General features: G+C 33.0%; 1 protein-coding gene across 2 annotated transcripts in view; it reads right to left on the minus strand.

Moving 5' to 3' along the window:
• Nucleotides 1-11,518: 11,518 nt before the first annotated feature.
• LOC106458667 (IQ calmodulin-binding motif-containing protein 1-like) overlaps nucleotides 11,519-15,383 on the minus strand; it is a 39,078-nt gene continuing 35,213 nt past the window's right edge. The window contains exons 13-14 of one of the 2 annotated variants that reach the window (XM_022384930.1): nucleotides 13,891-14,097; nucleotides 11,519-11,609 (exon numbers count right to left, since the gene is read on the minus strand). In XM_022384930.1, the coding sequence (XP_022240638.1) occupies nucleotides 13,943-14,097 (155 nt within the window). In that variant the 3' untranslated portion in view covers nucleotides 11,519-11,609; nucleotides 13,891-13,942. Of the gene's footprint in view, nucleotides 11,610-13,890; nucleotides 14,098-15,383 lie in introns of those variants that run through there. The other variant, XM_013918196.2, reaches the window with a different exon arrangement.

Raw genomic sequence — 15,383 nt, forward strand, 5'->3', positions numbered from 1 at the left:
AAAAATCTAAATTAATTAAGATTATGTATAAATCAATGTATTTTTTGCCATTACTAAGTGTAATTTTTTTATTCCCTTTGGTTAGGAAGTTGATCAAAGACTTGGTTGAAGTTGTTTTTGCAAGACCTTAATACCATTGACCATATAGTAAGACCATTGACTATATCGACAGACCACCACTGAAGAAGCTGAGCCAAACTTGGTTGAAATTTACATCACAACAGGTGATAGACCATCAACCTTTCTTTCAACCTTATTTAAATATCTTGAGACATTGTTGTTTTTACTTCTTTAAAAAGTTTCACTCTAGTGGTTATATCCAAGTACGAATTAATATGCCAATAAGTTAATCATGCTGGAAAACAACCTTCAGTTGTTTTTCTTTGGTGTGTGCTTGGATTGATATTTTCGGTATGAGATCAATTGGCTACCAGTACCAGAGAACAAGATTTTGTATTTTATAATCCAGTCTCAAATTAGTGTATTGTGCTATAAGAACATTGATAACATGTACCCATAATGTCTTGACCAATATAAGTAGTAATAATTTTTAATGTGTTTCAGATAAAACACAAAAATCAACAACCCTGTCAAGGCCAATGTCCCATTTAAGCAAGTGCTACGACAAGACATGAAAGTTGATACTACTGATCCATATTGTCATTACTTAGACATTAGCAATTATATAGAATATAGTAATGTTGATGACGTATTAAAAACAAGAATACTAGAAAACTGTTGGAAGTCACCGTCTGGCTACATAATGCCATTCTTGTCACACACAAAACAAGAACCTAACCATATTTTAACCCTAAATATTTGGTGCAGTATCCATGGCTAGAATAAAGCCAAGTACAGAGTGGGTTTTTTTGTAGATATTGAGTCAATACTTTTATTACCACACCTCCAAGAAAATTTTCAAAACTCACTGGTAAAGACGGTGCACTAATCGTACGTGATTCACGGGAGTATCACCAGTAGGCAGTATATAGGGCCGTGAAATTTCTAAATACTCATCATTTAGAGGGAAAAGGTATATTGTTCCAAATATATAGTTCTTAAGCACAAACTACACAGGATAATAGAGCAAGACTAATCCCCATAGTTTCAACTGTTCTTCTATGTGGTCATCAAATACTCCATTTTGGGGTCATTGTGGCAATAGAAAATGGCCCCAATGGCTTCTGATAAAGCTCAAACAATGGGTGAAACAGAAAAAAAGGACAATGAAGGTAATTTCAGAGAGTTGCTAAGATACAGGATCGATGCTGGAGATAAAAGACTTGCAAAACATTTCGAGTCAAGTAGTTCCAGAGTGACATATATTAGCAAAACAACCTGGAATGGCATAATTGAAACAATAGGTAACATCATGAAATGAAATGTGTGCAATAAAATAAAAACAGCTGGAATGTATTCGATCATGTTTGAGGAACCCACGGACTTATTAAACAGAGAACAAATTACTTTTTGTGTATCTTGGCAATGAACAGAAATGTGTTCAAGAAAACTTTTTACGAATACTTGACTGTCATGACAATAATTATGACAATGATCCAGAACTGATGCTAAATACAAAGCCTGTCTTACCTGGAAAAAATACTGGGAGAAACTGTCCAAGAAGATATTATGTTATTAAACCTTCCAGTTGAAAAATGTGTTGGGATTGCAACAGACAAAGGAAGTTTAATGACATCATCCGAGAAAGGAGCAGCCACCATATTTGCCTCCAAGACAGGCCATGTGATCACACTGTTTGCTCTTCACATGGACTAAACCTTAGCCTAGGGAAATGACCAAGACAGTTTCTATAAGGAACACAATAGCTACAATAAGTCACATGTGATTAATCTTTGTGAAACCAGATGGGTTAAGAGACATGATTCTATAATTCTATTTCAGTCTGTCTTAACAAGTATTGTAAAAGCTCTGGAAACAATAATGAAATGGACAGATCCAAACACAAGTTCCAAAGCTAGCATGTATCTGGCAACAATGTGCAAGAAAGAGGATATTGTGTGTCTCCACTGTATGTCAAATGTACTTGTAATTACTTTGTCACTTTCCAGAATGTTACAGAAAGGATATTCAGTACGCCATGGTGGGTAAATCACTTACCCCCTAGCTGAAAACACAATTAATTCAGAAACCGTGTTTTTTGATATCATGGGGAATGTGGACAAAATATCTTCAGAACTCGTCAAGCTGACTGAAGCCAAGTAGACATCAGGTGCACAGAGAAAATGTTCCAATAGCTGATGACAATGCATTCCATTGTCAGTCTATTTTCACATTGGACAAGGTCATCAATGATCTTAAGGTTCGGTTTAGCCCGCTCCAGTGTCAAGTTATGACCATAAACAAGTTGATTCCAAGGAACTGCATCAATTCCCAGGATATATTTGAGATCTTGTTGGATAGTGTCAAACACTATCATTGCTTTCTTCACATGTCCTAACAGAAGATGGTGCAGTTGGTGCTCTGTGTGTTTCATGGGAGAGGTGCAAGTGTGATGCCAGCAGTGGGCACACACTAAAGTGAGGATAGGCCATCGTCTGCAGTGGAAATGTTCTTTGATTCTTATGAGAATGCATACCCCACAATTAACTGTCTGTTGAAAGTATATGCGACACATGCAGTAACAGTGGCAACAGTGGAAAGGAGTTACTCTAAACTGAAGAGGTTGAAGACGTGGCTAAGGAATAAAATGGACAAGGATTTGGTTGAATAGGCTGATGCTAATGCATATGAACAGACATTGAAATAAATGCTTCTGAAATAATAGATTACTATGCCAAATGTGGGAAATGTAGATTAGAATTTCTCTTGTGATCCTGCAAATGTTTCTTGTCCACTACTACTGAACAATTGTCTTTTTTTGTATACCACTCCCCATAGTCACAATATTTATCATTGCGATTTTATGAATCCAGTTCTTACTCCTTACTTTAACTTAAACATCAACAATAAGAACATGTAAGTAAAACAAGGGCGATTAAAAAGTGTCGCAACTTTGATGCTGGGCTTGTTTTTAAGTGTACATATTTTGGTGGCATGCTTCAACAGTTGGTACTCCAATGAGGGCCAGTTTACAAGGGTTAACTATGCCTTTCTCAAATTAAAAGCTGTTTTGGGGAGACTGAGACACTGGTTTAAAAGTTACAGGTTTATTAAACATTTACAAATTCATGGCAAAAATACGCTCAAAGAGTAGTGTAATGTACTTTGAAGCTGTTTGGTTATAAGCATGATAGACATAGCCTTGGGCCATAAGTGAATAATATTGTTACGACAGCGGGGGTCACGTGACCCTAGTAACACGTCCTATTCTCGAACGTCAACGTCCCTTCCTGAAGTCTCGAGAGGCTACTAGATATGCGGTAGTCTTGTATATATAAGCCGCCAAGAAGTGACAGCAACAATGTAATGTAATGTGTAATTGACAGTTGAGTCGAGCACGTGAGACGTTCGTTGTGAATTATAGCGTTTGTTATAGCGCGACTGTGGAAATTAACTGTATTGCAAAGTTGTATTCAGAAAGAATAAACCAGTTTTACTTAAGAAAGGACTTGTGTCGCTAAAGTTTCATCGGAAAGAAATTATACGGAAAATTAACTAACGACCAGAGAGGTAACAATATGTTAACCCATAACCATCTTTTTATCTTATTCTATTAGTTTGTTTCAAACCAAAAGTTATATTAAAATATTAAATGTAAGCCTATTGCATAGCCTAAAGAAGAAGAGTGGGGCTGAAAGAGATTAAAATTACGTTGTAATGTTACAACAAGGGCTTAGTCATCTAGATAAAGGCCTACTTAAACAACTGTTGGTAAGCTATTACAGTGTTATGTGTTGTGACTGAAGGAATGATTTTGTGTACAAATTAGTCAAATATGTGTTTTGGCATTTACTGACTTGATTTTTAAATTAAGAAACCTATGCCAGGATTTCACATTACTAGTGTTTATGAGTTTGACTTTTAAAAAAGTGCAGACTCTTGTTTATCTGCAAAACAACACAGGATTTCTGTGCTATCGCTAATTTGATAAATTATCATGCATTGGTTGAATGAACCATTTCGGCATTGTACTACTTGCTAAATTGTGGCCTTACATTTAGAAATTTGGTCCCTATCTTTACTTATGAAAAATAATCCCTTTTTGCTGCCATCAAGTTCCAAATTAAGGACCATCACATTAAACTGAATAACAGATCATAATATCAGGAAGGATCAGGATTACAGTATTTCCATACTCTGTAACTTAATTACAATGTTCATACCATTATGTACAAAGGGACTCCTGATCATAGAGCCAACTCAAGGACCATTCTGTGGGCCACTTAATCTAAAGCTCAGCAGAGAGCTACAAGCCAATAGTCCCCCTCCCTCTACAGAATCTTCTGGAGCCGTCCTTGCTATATAGGCAAGCTCAGAACAAACAACATTGGTATATAATAATCAAAATAATCGCCTATAGCTTTAGTGTTACTAGGCTGCCAAAATTTCCAAATGTAGAAGTTTTGTTGGGACAAATTACATGCATTTGAAAACTAGTTATGATTATTAACAAATATATTCTAAGCCTTCATTTTGTTTTTTTATAAACAGTGTCAGTGGAATGTTGTAGAAAGAGTCAGATTTTTATTGGACTTGCAGTGTAAGGTACTGTTAGTGTTAGCTGTTTGGACAATTGACCTTTGACTGCATATCATGATCTTTTTATTAGGGGCACTACACTTGAGGTTATTCAAAACCAAAGTGATAACATGATGGGCAACATTCAGATAAATCATTGGATATTTCAGAGAGGGGGCACCCCAATTTGTTTGAGAAACCCAAGGCCTCAGTGTTGCTGCCATGGATAACACAAGGTTCCATTATCATTAAAATAGCATCGATGGTTCTTTAACTATAGGCTACTGTATTGGGTCTATGTATTAAGCATAAAACCAAAGTATCTTTTTAATGTGATGTAGCCTAAAATAAAGCAACTAGGTTTATGCTAGCCTAGCATAGGTACAAGTAGTCTTTGAATGGGGCGTATGGCAGACTGTTGAGGTTTGGGTAACATACTGTGGACCTAACTGTAGACCCTGTCTAATGCTATGTAGCCTTGGTGTAAGCATAATACCATAGTAATGCTAGGCCTACCTAGAACCTATAATGTAGATGTTATTGTCAAGACTTTCTATTATTTAAATAAATGAAAATGACATTCTGAATGGCCAAATGCCTGAAGGAAAACTTTTTCTTTTTGAATTTCTTTTCTTCAAAAGTTGCTCCTGACGTTAATAATGCCTGGAAAGTGCACATTTCATACGATAACCAATCCTGACTATGGTGACTGGATTCAGAAAGACCCTGGAAGCAAGATGTTTCATCAGTGACAAACCTTTCAATATCAATAACATGGGTGAAGCTACAGTGAAGAGTCATATGTCAGGAGAGAAGCACGTTCAGAATGCATCTGTGGTAAAAGGTCCAAAGTACAAGTCAAGAAACTAATGAAAAAAGCCTTTCATCAACTAGTTCAAGTCTCTTGTCTAATTCCAGAACATTTGTTCAAATCTGAAGTTCTGTGGACCCTCAAGGTGGTTGAGTCTCACTACTACTTTTATTCTACTAATGACATCTGACAGCTATTTAGACACAAGTTTCCTGACAGTGAGATTGCAGCTCGATTTCAGTGTCCATATTTTAGTTCATTTCTCAAAAAAGGAGATAAGATGTGCTGACATTATTTACTCCTTTCTGATGAGAGCTTGAACAAACTACTTTAAATGAAGCAGCCTGACATTCAAGCCAGGTTCTGGGATGGTTGTGTAGTGAAAACAAGATATGTTAGTTCTGAATTCATGGGCCATGCAACTAACTGCCAGTGACCAGCAGGATAGACTTGTACCAATGATACATGATTTGGGCACTAAAAACTTGTCACAATTGTCAATGGATGGGCCCAATATGAACTGGAAAGTTTCTGACCTCATTTGCAAAGATGTTGAAAAGAAGTTACTAAATGTTGGCAGCTGTAGTATACATATAATGCATAATGCATTTAGAAATGGGTGTGTTGCTTTAAAATGGAATCTCGAAGAAATCCTCTGTAGTACGCACTGTCCTTTCTAGGATTCCCCAGAAAAAATGAAGGACTACTGAACAGTTACAGGTACATCAAAATTCCTCTCACAGTTCTATCGGCATAGATGGCTGGAAAATGTCAGTGTTATGCAGAAAGCTCTTCACATTATGCCTCAACTGGAGTTGTATGTTAAAAATATTCAAACTGGCAAAATTAATAAACTTCAGACAAAGCCATTTGAGACTGTATGTAATGCTGTAAAAACCTACTTTTTCCTGCCAAAAGTGAATTTTTTATTTCTGTTGCCCAAGAATTGGAACCCTTTTTAGCAACATATCAAACAGATGCTCCAATGATGCCATTTCTTTCTGTTGATCTCTACAGCATAATAAGGAACATTTTACAGTTTTGTGAAATATGATGTTTTGGCCTCTGTCACTTCTGCTTTAAAGTTGAACAAAATCAATGTTTTGAACAAGACAATTTACAAAGTGACATCCACTGTTGATGTGGGGTTTGTTGTGAAAAACATTGTGTCTAGTTTGATGAAGAAGGGAAAGCTAAGTGACACAGGTGTACTTCAGTTCAAATATGATTGCCAAAGTTTTCTCGTCAATGTTAAAAGAAGCTTATGGTAAAATCCCCAGTCAACTACCAGTTAGTTCATACTTTAACTTGGTTGAATCCTGCATTCTTACATCTCAGCCAATGAACTGCAAAGCAACCCTGTCATTGGCTGTCAACCTGTTTAAAATTACTTTTTGATGCTGATCACGTAGATTTGCATCAATGTGACACAAATATCAAAGAGTTCCAACTTCTCATGGACAATTCAAGAAGCAAAGGTTCCCCAGTATCCTTCACATCCTTCAACAAAGAATTTGATGGACTGGATAAGTTTTACTCTGCACTGGAAGGAAAGCCCCACTATAAACATCTTTGGGTTGTCGTGAAGTTAATAATAAACTTGTCACATAGTCAAGCAGATGTTGAGCACACGTTTTCTGTAAACAAAGAATTGGTAGTGGAGAATAAAAAAAAATCACTTGTAGCAAGAAGGCTGATAAATGATCACATTGGAGATGTTGGAGGAGTTTGTAATGCCCCCTTATTAAAAGACCTACTGACAACAGTCTCATCAGGTAGACAATGTACAGAAGGTACTTAAAGAAAAAGTAGCCAATAGAAAACAAAAAGTCAAGCAGGCTGAAAAAAGGAAAGCTGTTGATACAGCAGTTAGAACCCTGAAAAGAAAAAGCGACTTTTGGAAGAGGCACATCTGTTTGGTGCTCATGAAAAGGCTGAACAAATGACCTTACTTTTTTAGCAAAATCTAATGCTGTGAGATGTAGTGCTAAAGAAAATAGAGCCACACTGAAGGAAAAAGAGGAGTAAATTTCTTCAAGGTTGGAAGAGTTGAAATAGAAACAGTAGAGGTGGGTACTTGGTATATCCCGACAAAAGATGTCTTACTCAGACCTGCTGAACTAGTTGTGCTGAAGAAATCAATCATATTGGCTATCATGTCTTTGTATAATCAATTTAGAGTATGTGTGTTGATCTAGTAAATTATGATATTCAGATTAGATGCTAAGGATATGATTTTGCATTAAAAAAAAAGTCATTAAATTTTGGGACTTGATCCTGGAAAAGTTGTGGAAATTATTTTGCCTGAAAGTGCAAGAACCCTGACAAAGTGATCACAGGCACATTTTGGCAGCTACTAGAGGACACTGGATCACTTTTTACACTTAATCCATATTTTGCTCACATGGAAGTCAAACTTGCTGTGTGGATTCAAAATGCTTCTTAACTTCTAAATTGTAAACTTGTAAATAGTTTAAAGACATAGAAGTTCACGAATAAGCCGCCTATAAATGCCTTTTTGCAGGAGTAAACGAAACTTTGAATTGCAATGCAATGGACTTTTGTTCCTTCTGGAAATAGAGACAAAGGACAATTAAGAGGAGGGAAATATCTGGATACCTAAGACTAGCAAATTTTCTGAAAGAGACTTCGCCATGTTGGGTTTTTTAATATACCAAAATCTAAGAGCCAGACCATCACTCTAGAAAGCCAAAACATAAGCCATCATCTTGGTTAAATTCTTTGTCACAATGAGAGGCAAATTTTGCTCAAGAATGCAAAAAAGTTACTAACAACAACTCTGCATAAATATATATAGAGAGAGAAAGAAACAAGTGATGAGAAAAAAATTAGAAATGTTGACAATAAAACAAACAGTACAGGAAGGAAATAAATAATGGATGATGGAATTTGATGTTATCTTTCAAAAAAAATGATTGAACTTTGTATGTTGGAAACTGTTCAGTCAGAGACTGCAAAAGTTAAATCACTGCAGAGTTTTAGCTGCTCTACATACCTAGTGACAGTTCCACAAAATATTTTTAAAACCTAAAAGCAGGAGTGCTCTCTTTTTAAATTATGTTAAAGGAAAAGCATGTAGCAGTGACAAATTGCTTAATAATCTTGAAATTGTTTTAAAACTGAATAAGAAAGTATAAGAAGAAACAAAGTCCTGGATGAAGATTAACGTATAAACTGCAGCAATACATTATACAATAGATAGATGCAATGAAAAGAAGGTTAATAGCTGCAGAAAAAAAAGAATAATAATCAGAAACCAATATTAATTATATATCAGTTAAAACACTATGCCAAATATTGGAAAATCCAGAATAGCTAAGAACCAAAAAAAGTAGAATATTTTTGGAGCTATCCAAAGAGCAAAGAAAGAGCAAACTAAGCCAAATAGAAATGTATAAGAAACATTGAATGAAATTAAATATGATGAATTATATATTTTTGTATTAACTACTGATTTTAAAAATAGAGATCTTGTTTTAATTTTATCATAATCATGATCCTGAACCCCGAGACACCTCAGCAAAAGTTTCTCCTGTACAGTATGGTAGTTCAGATACAACAGTCCAAATTCTAGCATTCCTTGATGAACAACAGTGTTTTCTCCTTTCTATTTTGCTAAGTTGAAAGGGTGGTGGCTTGACCTGCTGGTAGGGCTTCCTACACAAAGTTCACCTGACAACATTAATCATTAGCTTTAAGAACAAATATTTACTTTTAGAAAATAACAGAATAACTTATATTAATCCCATGATGCCCAGTGCCATTTTTAAATTCCTTTCTGCATATGGTACTGCGTTATATTAAAAATTTAATTAAACCACTTTACTATCAATATGTGTCAATAAAATTTACATTATAATGTATGTTATAATTTGAATTTTTATGTTATTTAAGTTTTAATTACTTTGTTTCAAATGGAAACATTAACAAAACAACTTGAACTGCAGTTTTAATGTCAACTTTAGCAAAACAACTTGAACTGCAGTTTTAATGTCAACTTTAGCAGCAGTTCACTGTTAGCCACATAAGCTGGCAATGTACATGAGTATTTACATGCTAATGTACATGTGTTTGAGCTACTTGACATGCGAGATCTAAAGTCAGTGAATGCATTCTCTGGGAACCAGATATAAATTTACAACCTTTGATGGGTGCCATGCCTTCTACATTTTGCTTTGAGATCTACAATGTACATCTACTTGGTTGAAATAGGTGCACAGTTTGCATTATAAAGTAGATCTAACTGTCATTAGTATTGTTTTCTGCATGAATGACTATAGCACTTACGTTGGTTTATTATCTAAATATTCTATAGTTAGAGAGACAATTAAATTGTTTTTAGGTCTTACTTTGTATTTTAGTTAATTGTGTATTATGTGTGTTTTAAAAACCACATTTGAATGGTTTAATGATTTTTATAAGTTTAACTTGTCATCTGGATTGTGAAAAGTTATAAACAAGATGACATGCAAAAGCACCATCTTGTCTAGACAACACATCTCTGCAGAGAGTCTGCCAAAATAACTTCATAAAGCCCTGCAGCCATCAGTTAATGTATTGGCATAAATGATAAAAGACAAAGAATTTGAAGGGAATATTAAATATAAACTATAAGTGAAAAGACAAAGACATGAAATCACACACACACAAGAAAAAAAAAGGCTCTACTACTGGATTTCTAGGAAGAGTTGAAAGGTATGTACATATTTCCATTTGTTCATTTTAAACATTTCATTGCACTGTCTGCTGATGACAATAGATAGTGATATAGTAGAGAAAATGGAAAATAAAATATAAACATTCACTTTAATTAAAAAACTTGATATTCATTTATGAGGTTCTGGATATTATGCAAATGGAATGTGAAAACTGTAATATTAAAAATAGTATTTTTTATACTTCATATAAAAAAAACCTTGTGGGTGAACTAGCGACAAATAACTACATGTAATAACGAATTTTTATTAGAAGTAGTAAAAAAGTACAAATTAAATATTTTATTTTTTCTGAAACTAAATACTTTTAGGAATGTTTTATCAAATTTCAAACAATTTCACCCATTAGTTATATTTTTGCAATGAAACGTGACAAGAGGGGGTGTTACCTTCTCTTTGATAGCAAATCTGTGCACCATAGGGTTAAAAATAATAACTTAAATTTGAGTAGCATACAGAAAGTTACTAAAATTGCTAAACATAACTACTGATAATAACAGCAACTAGTTGTACTAGTAATGTAACCACTGCTGTTATTATTGATCACATTCATAATTCATATACAAACAGAACAAATTCTTTGCTTCCTCAGCTCTTCTATAAGTAGAAACTGGGAGATACAAGACATCAATCATTGTGTGACATAGATCTGGTTGGAGCTTACACTATGTATCTGTCAATCATATTTTACAACCAATGAGAATATAAAATCTCGTTTTTTACTTGAATAATTAAAAATTTTAACTCCATACTAGCTTTTAACATTTAGCTCTTTAAAACATTTCATTTCATTTATCAAAAACAAATTAAATCATGCATACAGGTTTTAAATTTAAATATATTGTAATGAAAGTTCATCTTCACTTAGTTTGAAATTGCAAACCTTTGCATTCAACTTTTTAGTGTATTGTGGAAGACAGATGTGAGCATTACTGGAGAGTTAATTTTAACATTATTATTTCTCAATAATCATTAGAAAAATCAAGAAAATTTCATTGTAGATTTATTACTTTTGAAGTGCTGAAAACAATGATAAGTGATTTTTATTACATTTTTGGCTACTTAAAAATCGACCAAGCCAAATCATTTACGTATTACAAATGCAAACAGTTAAAACTTCCTGTTTTACACCGCAAACTTATAGATGATTAGGTAATTCAGCAAACATAATATACTCGTAAGTCTGGTGTTACAAGTCAATACAAAAATGTTGCACTCATAGTGTATTTTATCAGTGAAGAGAGAGAACAGCTGTACTGATCACCTTCATGCTTAGAGAATAAAATGGGTGAACTGTAAAAATGGAATGAAAAATTGAAACTTTACAAAAATATTTTTTAAGTAATAAAAGAGTTTTAATCCACTGCTACCATGTGTAAAATTCTCAAAAAAAAAGTAGAGATATTCAGCAGGGTGAAGTAGACCTGTTTTTGAAAGAGAAAAAAAATCTATGTGTAAACATAAACAACAACAAAGCAATTTAAATAAGTTTTGGTACTAGTACCACCTTAAAACATAATTTCAAGTACTCAGTACCAGTGAGTACCAGCAGAATTTCACCCCTGACTGCCACTAAACACATTAATCATTTTAGTGATATTGACAACCATGTTTTATAATTTTATCTGAAAAGAGTCTGTATTAACTGTTGAAGCAAGAACAACTTTTAAAAGTCTGTTGGAAAACAGGAGCTTCAAAGAATTTATAAATAAACTTATTTTGTGTATTGAGCAGAAAGACCCACTCAATAGTGTTATGAACAATTTTTATGATAATGAAACAAATAGACCGCACATTGAAATTATTGACACTGTCCTCAGAACTACTTCCAAATTCCATGACTTTCTATTAGATATTGTACACTTTCAAATACCTAACTCTACGATATAAAAAGATGCAAAATTGCTATGTTATCTGAGCTACCACATAAACTAGTGAAACCTGTTATACCTATTACAGCTATGACATATGGTAGAAAACTGAATGTAAACCAAAAGCTGTGTACCAAAACACTGAAAATAGAATTGCGAATATCTGTGTTATTATTTGTCTTGAATTTCCATGGGTTTTTTTTTTGTCATCCACATGGCAAAAAAATTTCCAAAAATAAAAAAATAGCTTTACTTGAAGTCATTTGTTTATACATATTGAAAGATACTGTTTTTCTTAGCTATGATGAAAAAACTACTATAAAACCATATCTGCACTTTCAAAATGAAAATATTATGTTACTATCTTCAAACACCGTTCAGGCAAAGCTTCTAACAAATGTCTGGGATTATCAAAAAACATTTCCTTACATTTTTATTGGGAAATATTTTAAAGTAGCCACAGATTAGTTGGCATGTTGTTTTGCTACTTTTTTAACTGGTGCCATACATTTGAGCTGGATTAGAACAGGATATTGGCTTGGCCATTTAATAACTGTTTATGTCACCAGCTCATTACTTCTTCTCCACATGCCTCTTATTCTTTTAGCAGTATCACTTCTAGGAAATATGATTATGCTTCTTACAGCTAATTAACATTAAATCAAGTGTGTGCTGCTTGCTTACAGAGAAGTACTTGTAACAATATTTCATTTAATTAATCAATCATATAAACACCAAAGGTTGAGTCTGGAAACATAATCTCATTATTTTCTGTATTATGACTAAAAGAGTGTATTTCAAAGTTTAAATTCTGTACTTTGTAATGTAAAAACTATTTTTAAACTTAATCTTTAACACAGTGCTGGATTACTAATTTAATTATTCAGCTCAAGGACAAGAATAGATTCCTTTCCCGCAACAACTAAACAGGGAACAACCTAAGATAAGAGAATTAATAAATGCAGAAAGATTTTAATTTAGATGTTGATGAAAAGTTTTAAATCAAATAATATATTACTATATGATTGTATTTTGTATTTCTCTTTAAAGTTTCTTGCAATATTTTTCTAATCTGCAACAGTTAATAACCAGATATCAGTTTTGAATATGAAGAAAGTAAAATTCTTTGCTTATTGTCAAGGTAACAGGTCTTACAACAATGCAAGAAGTCCTTCTTTCAACAACAACATACACAGATAAAAATAAACTTCATACTTAACTCAATTATTAGTGATTCACAAAGAACGAAATCAATTAGCTAAAGTGTTTTGTAATGAAAACTAGAAAAATTAATTCACATTTAATGAAATACAAAGTTAATTTATACAGTTTTAATTCACAAAGATTTTCACCTTTTTTTAAAAACTAGTTTCTTGTATTCATAATTGTACTTTTATTCATCTTTACCATGTAATTATATGGTAATAATGTTAGTAAAAACAATCATATTGTAGCTATCTAATCAAATCCAGCATGCCAATGAATATAAAAATACAGGCAGTAAGAGATCAATACAATGCGAGTGTTTTGCTCAAAATAAAGGTATTTAATGTATTAAGCAGTATCTGGTATGATAATTTTCAATGATCTAAAGGTTCAAAATAACAAAAGCTTTACTTTCTAGTTCAATTCGGAAATAAAGCTCCCAGACATGTAAACACACATACAAAAGATCAAATCAAAGTATTCAATGTTGTTTTACTGAACCAAAAACACTCAAAACTTGAGCCTTAGTTTAATACTTATTTATTAGTCTCTTGAAAAGTCATTGAGTTGATAAATCTTGTTTTAATAACTGATATTTTTTGTGTGATATTTTAGCTGTTTCACTTACCAGATGTACACTCAGATGGTACGGTGTCTCAATAAGCTATAACTTGGCTTTTTTAGTCATGTCTGTCATTAAATTTCTTCCACCATGGGAGATTTAACTTCTTTATTTCTTTCTCATGAGCCAGTTGAGCCTTTGTGGTGATTGGCTTAGAAAAGCTCTGGTATAAATTCAAATCTTTCACTGTCACATCTTCAATTCTGGGAGGTTCTGTAGTTGCAAAATAATCATTATTATGTTAACTTACTAAAGTTATTAATACAGTTGAAAAAAAAAACACAACATAACTGATGCTTTATCTTCTTTGAGTGATAATGTAGGTATCGTAAATGCCTCAAGCAGGTTAGGGTATAAACAGACACAACTTTTGAATTACATTTAAATCCCCATACTGAGAACACCAGGATGCTGAAATGTCCCAATGTCACTCACAGGTGCATATAAACCTGTCGGAGACGTTCCATCTACTGGAACTTCTGACAAAAAAGTATAAAGATGTATTCCAATATGCAGGATTTTTTTATTCCACGTTTTGGCCAATTTCAAGCAGATGTAACTCGTGAGTTCTAATATGTTAATGACCAAAAATATTATTAACAGCAAGGGTACCCAACTGATGAAATATTAAGAATTCTGATCTTTATACATAAAAATGCAAGAAAAGTATACTGAATTACTTATGATTATGGACAAGTTGATTTTTAGTTTCACTTTGGAGATTTAGCTTACTCTTATCACACATTATTATCATCATTATTCTAAAACATCACTGAAAACAAACTTATACTAGTTATTCAAAAATTCACGAACAAAACCTACAGAGTTCATCCTCATGTTTTTTTGTATGATGTCTGTTTGTAAGCAAAATATAAATATCTTTTGTAACACACACAACAAACTTTTGAAATATTACAGAACAAAACAAGTTTATACATTTTTTGCTTTGATCTATTTTTTGTTCTTCAATTTTAAAAACAATACTTAGAAAATAATACATGATACTAGTCAAATTTAATTATATGAAAAATTTATCCTACTCAATTAACTCTTTCAGCATGAGCTCGGTCCCTGGGACTGACCTCGTAACCATTTTGTGCTCGTTATAGTTTTCATGCGGTAACTTTTAAATTAGTTAACGAAATTTGGCAGTTTATCAGTAAACGTTACAATGCTTTCACATGCAAAATATCTAATTTTTTTATTAAGTCGTAAGGTTTGTAAAACAATGTTTCTCTCATGCCTTTTTTTTTTTTCACATCTTCTCTATCTATCATGCAAAGTAATTTTCATATGCGAAATCTTTATAATGTCTGGATAGTTGTCAAATGTTTCTTAAGAAAAAACTTTATATTTTATCTGTTATTTTCAGTAATTAATCTCTATATGGGTTTGGTAGATTTGAACTACCTCACAACCACCAAAAAAATAAAGAAATAATCATAAATTATTCCTCTTTCATTCCAGAATGAACAAAAATTATAACACAATTATTATTT

The sequence above is a fragment of the Limulus polyphemus genome, unplaced genomic scaffold (genome assembly GCF_000517525.1).
Source record: "Limulus polyphemus unplaced genomic scaffold, Limulus_polyphemus-2.1.2 Scaffold499, whole genome shotgun sequence".
Lineage (NCBI taxonomy): Eukaryota > Metazoa > Arthropoda > Merostomata > Xiphosura > Limulidae > Limulus > Limulus polyphemus.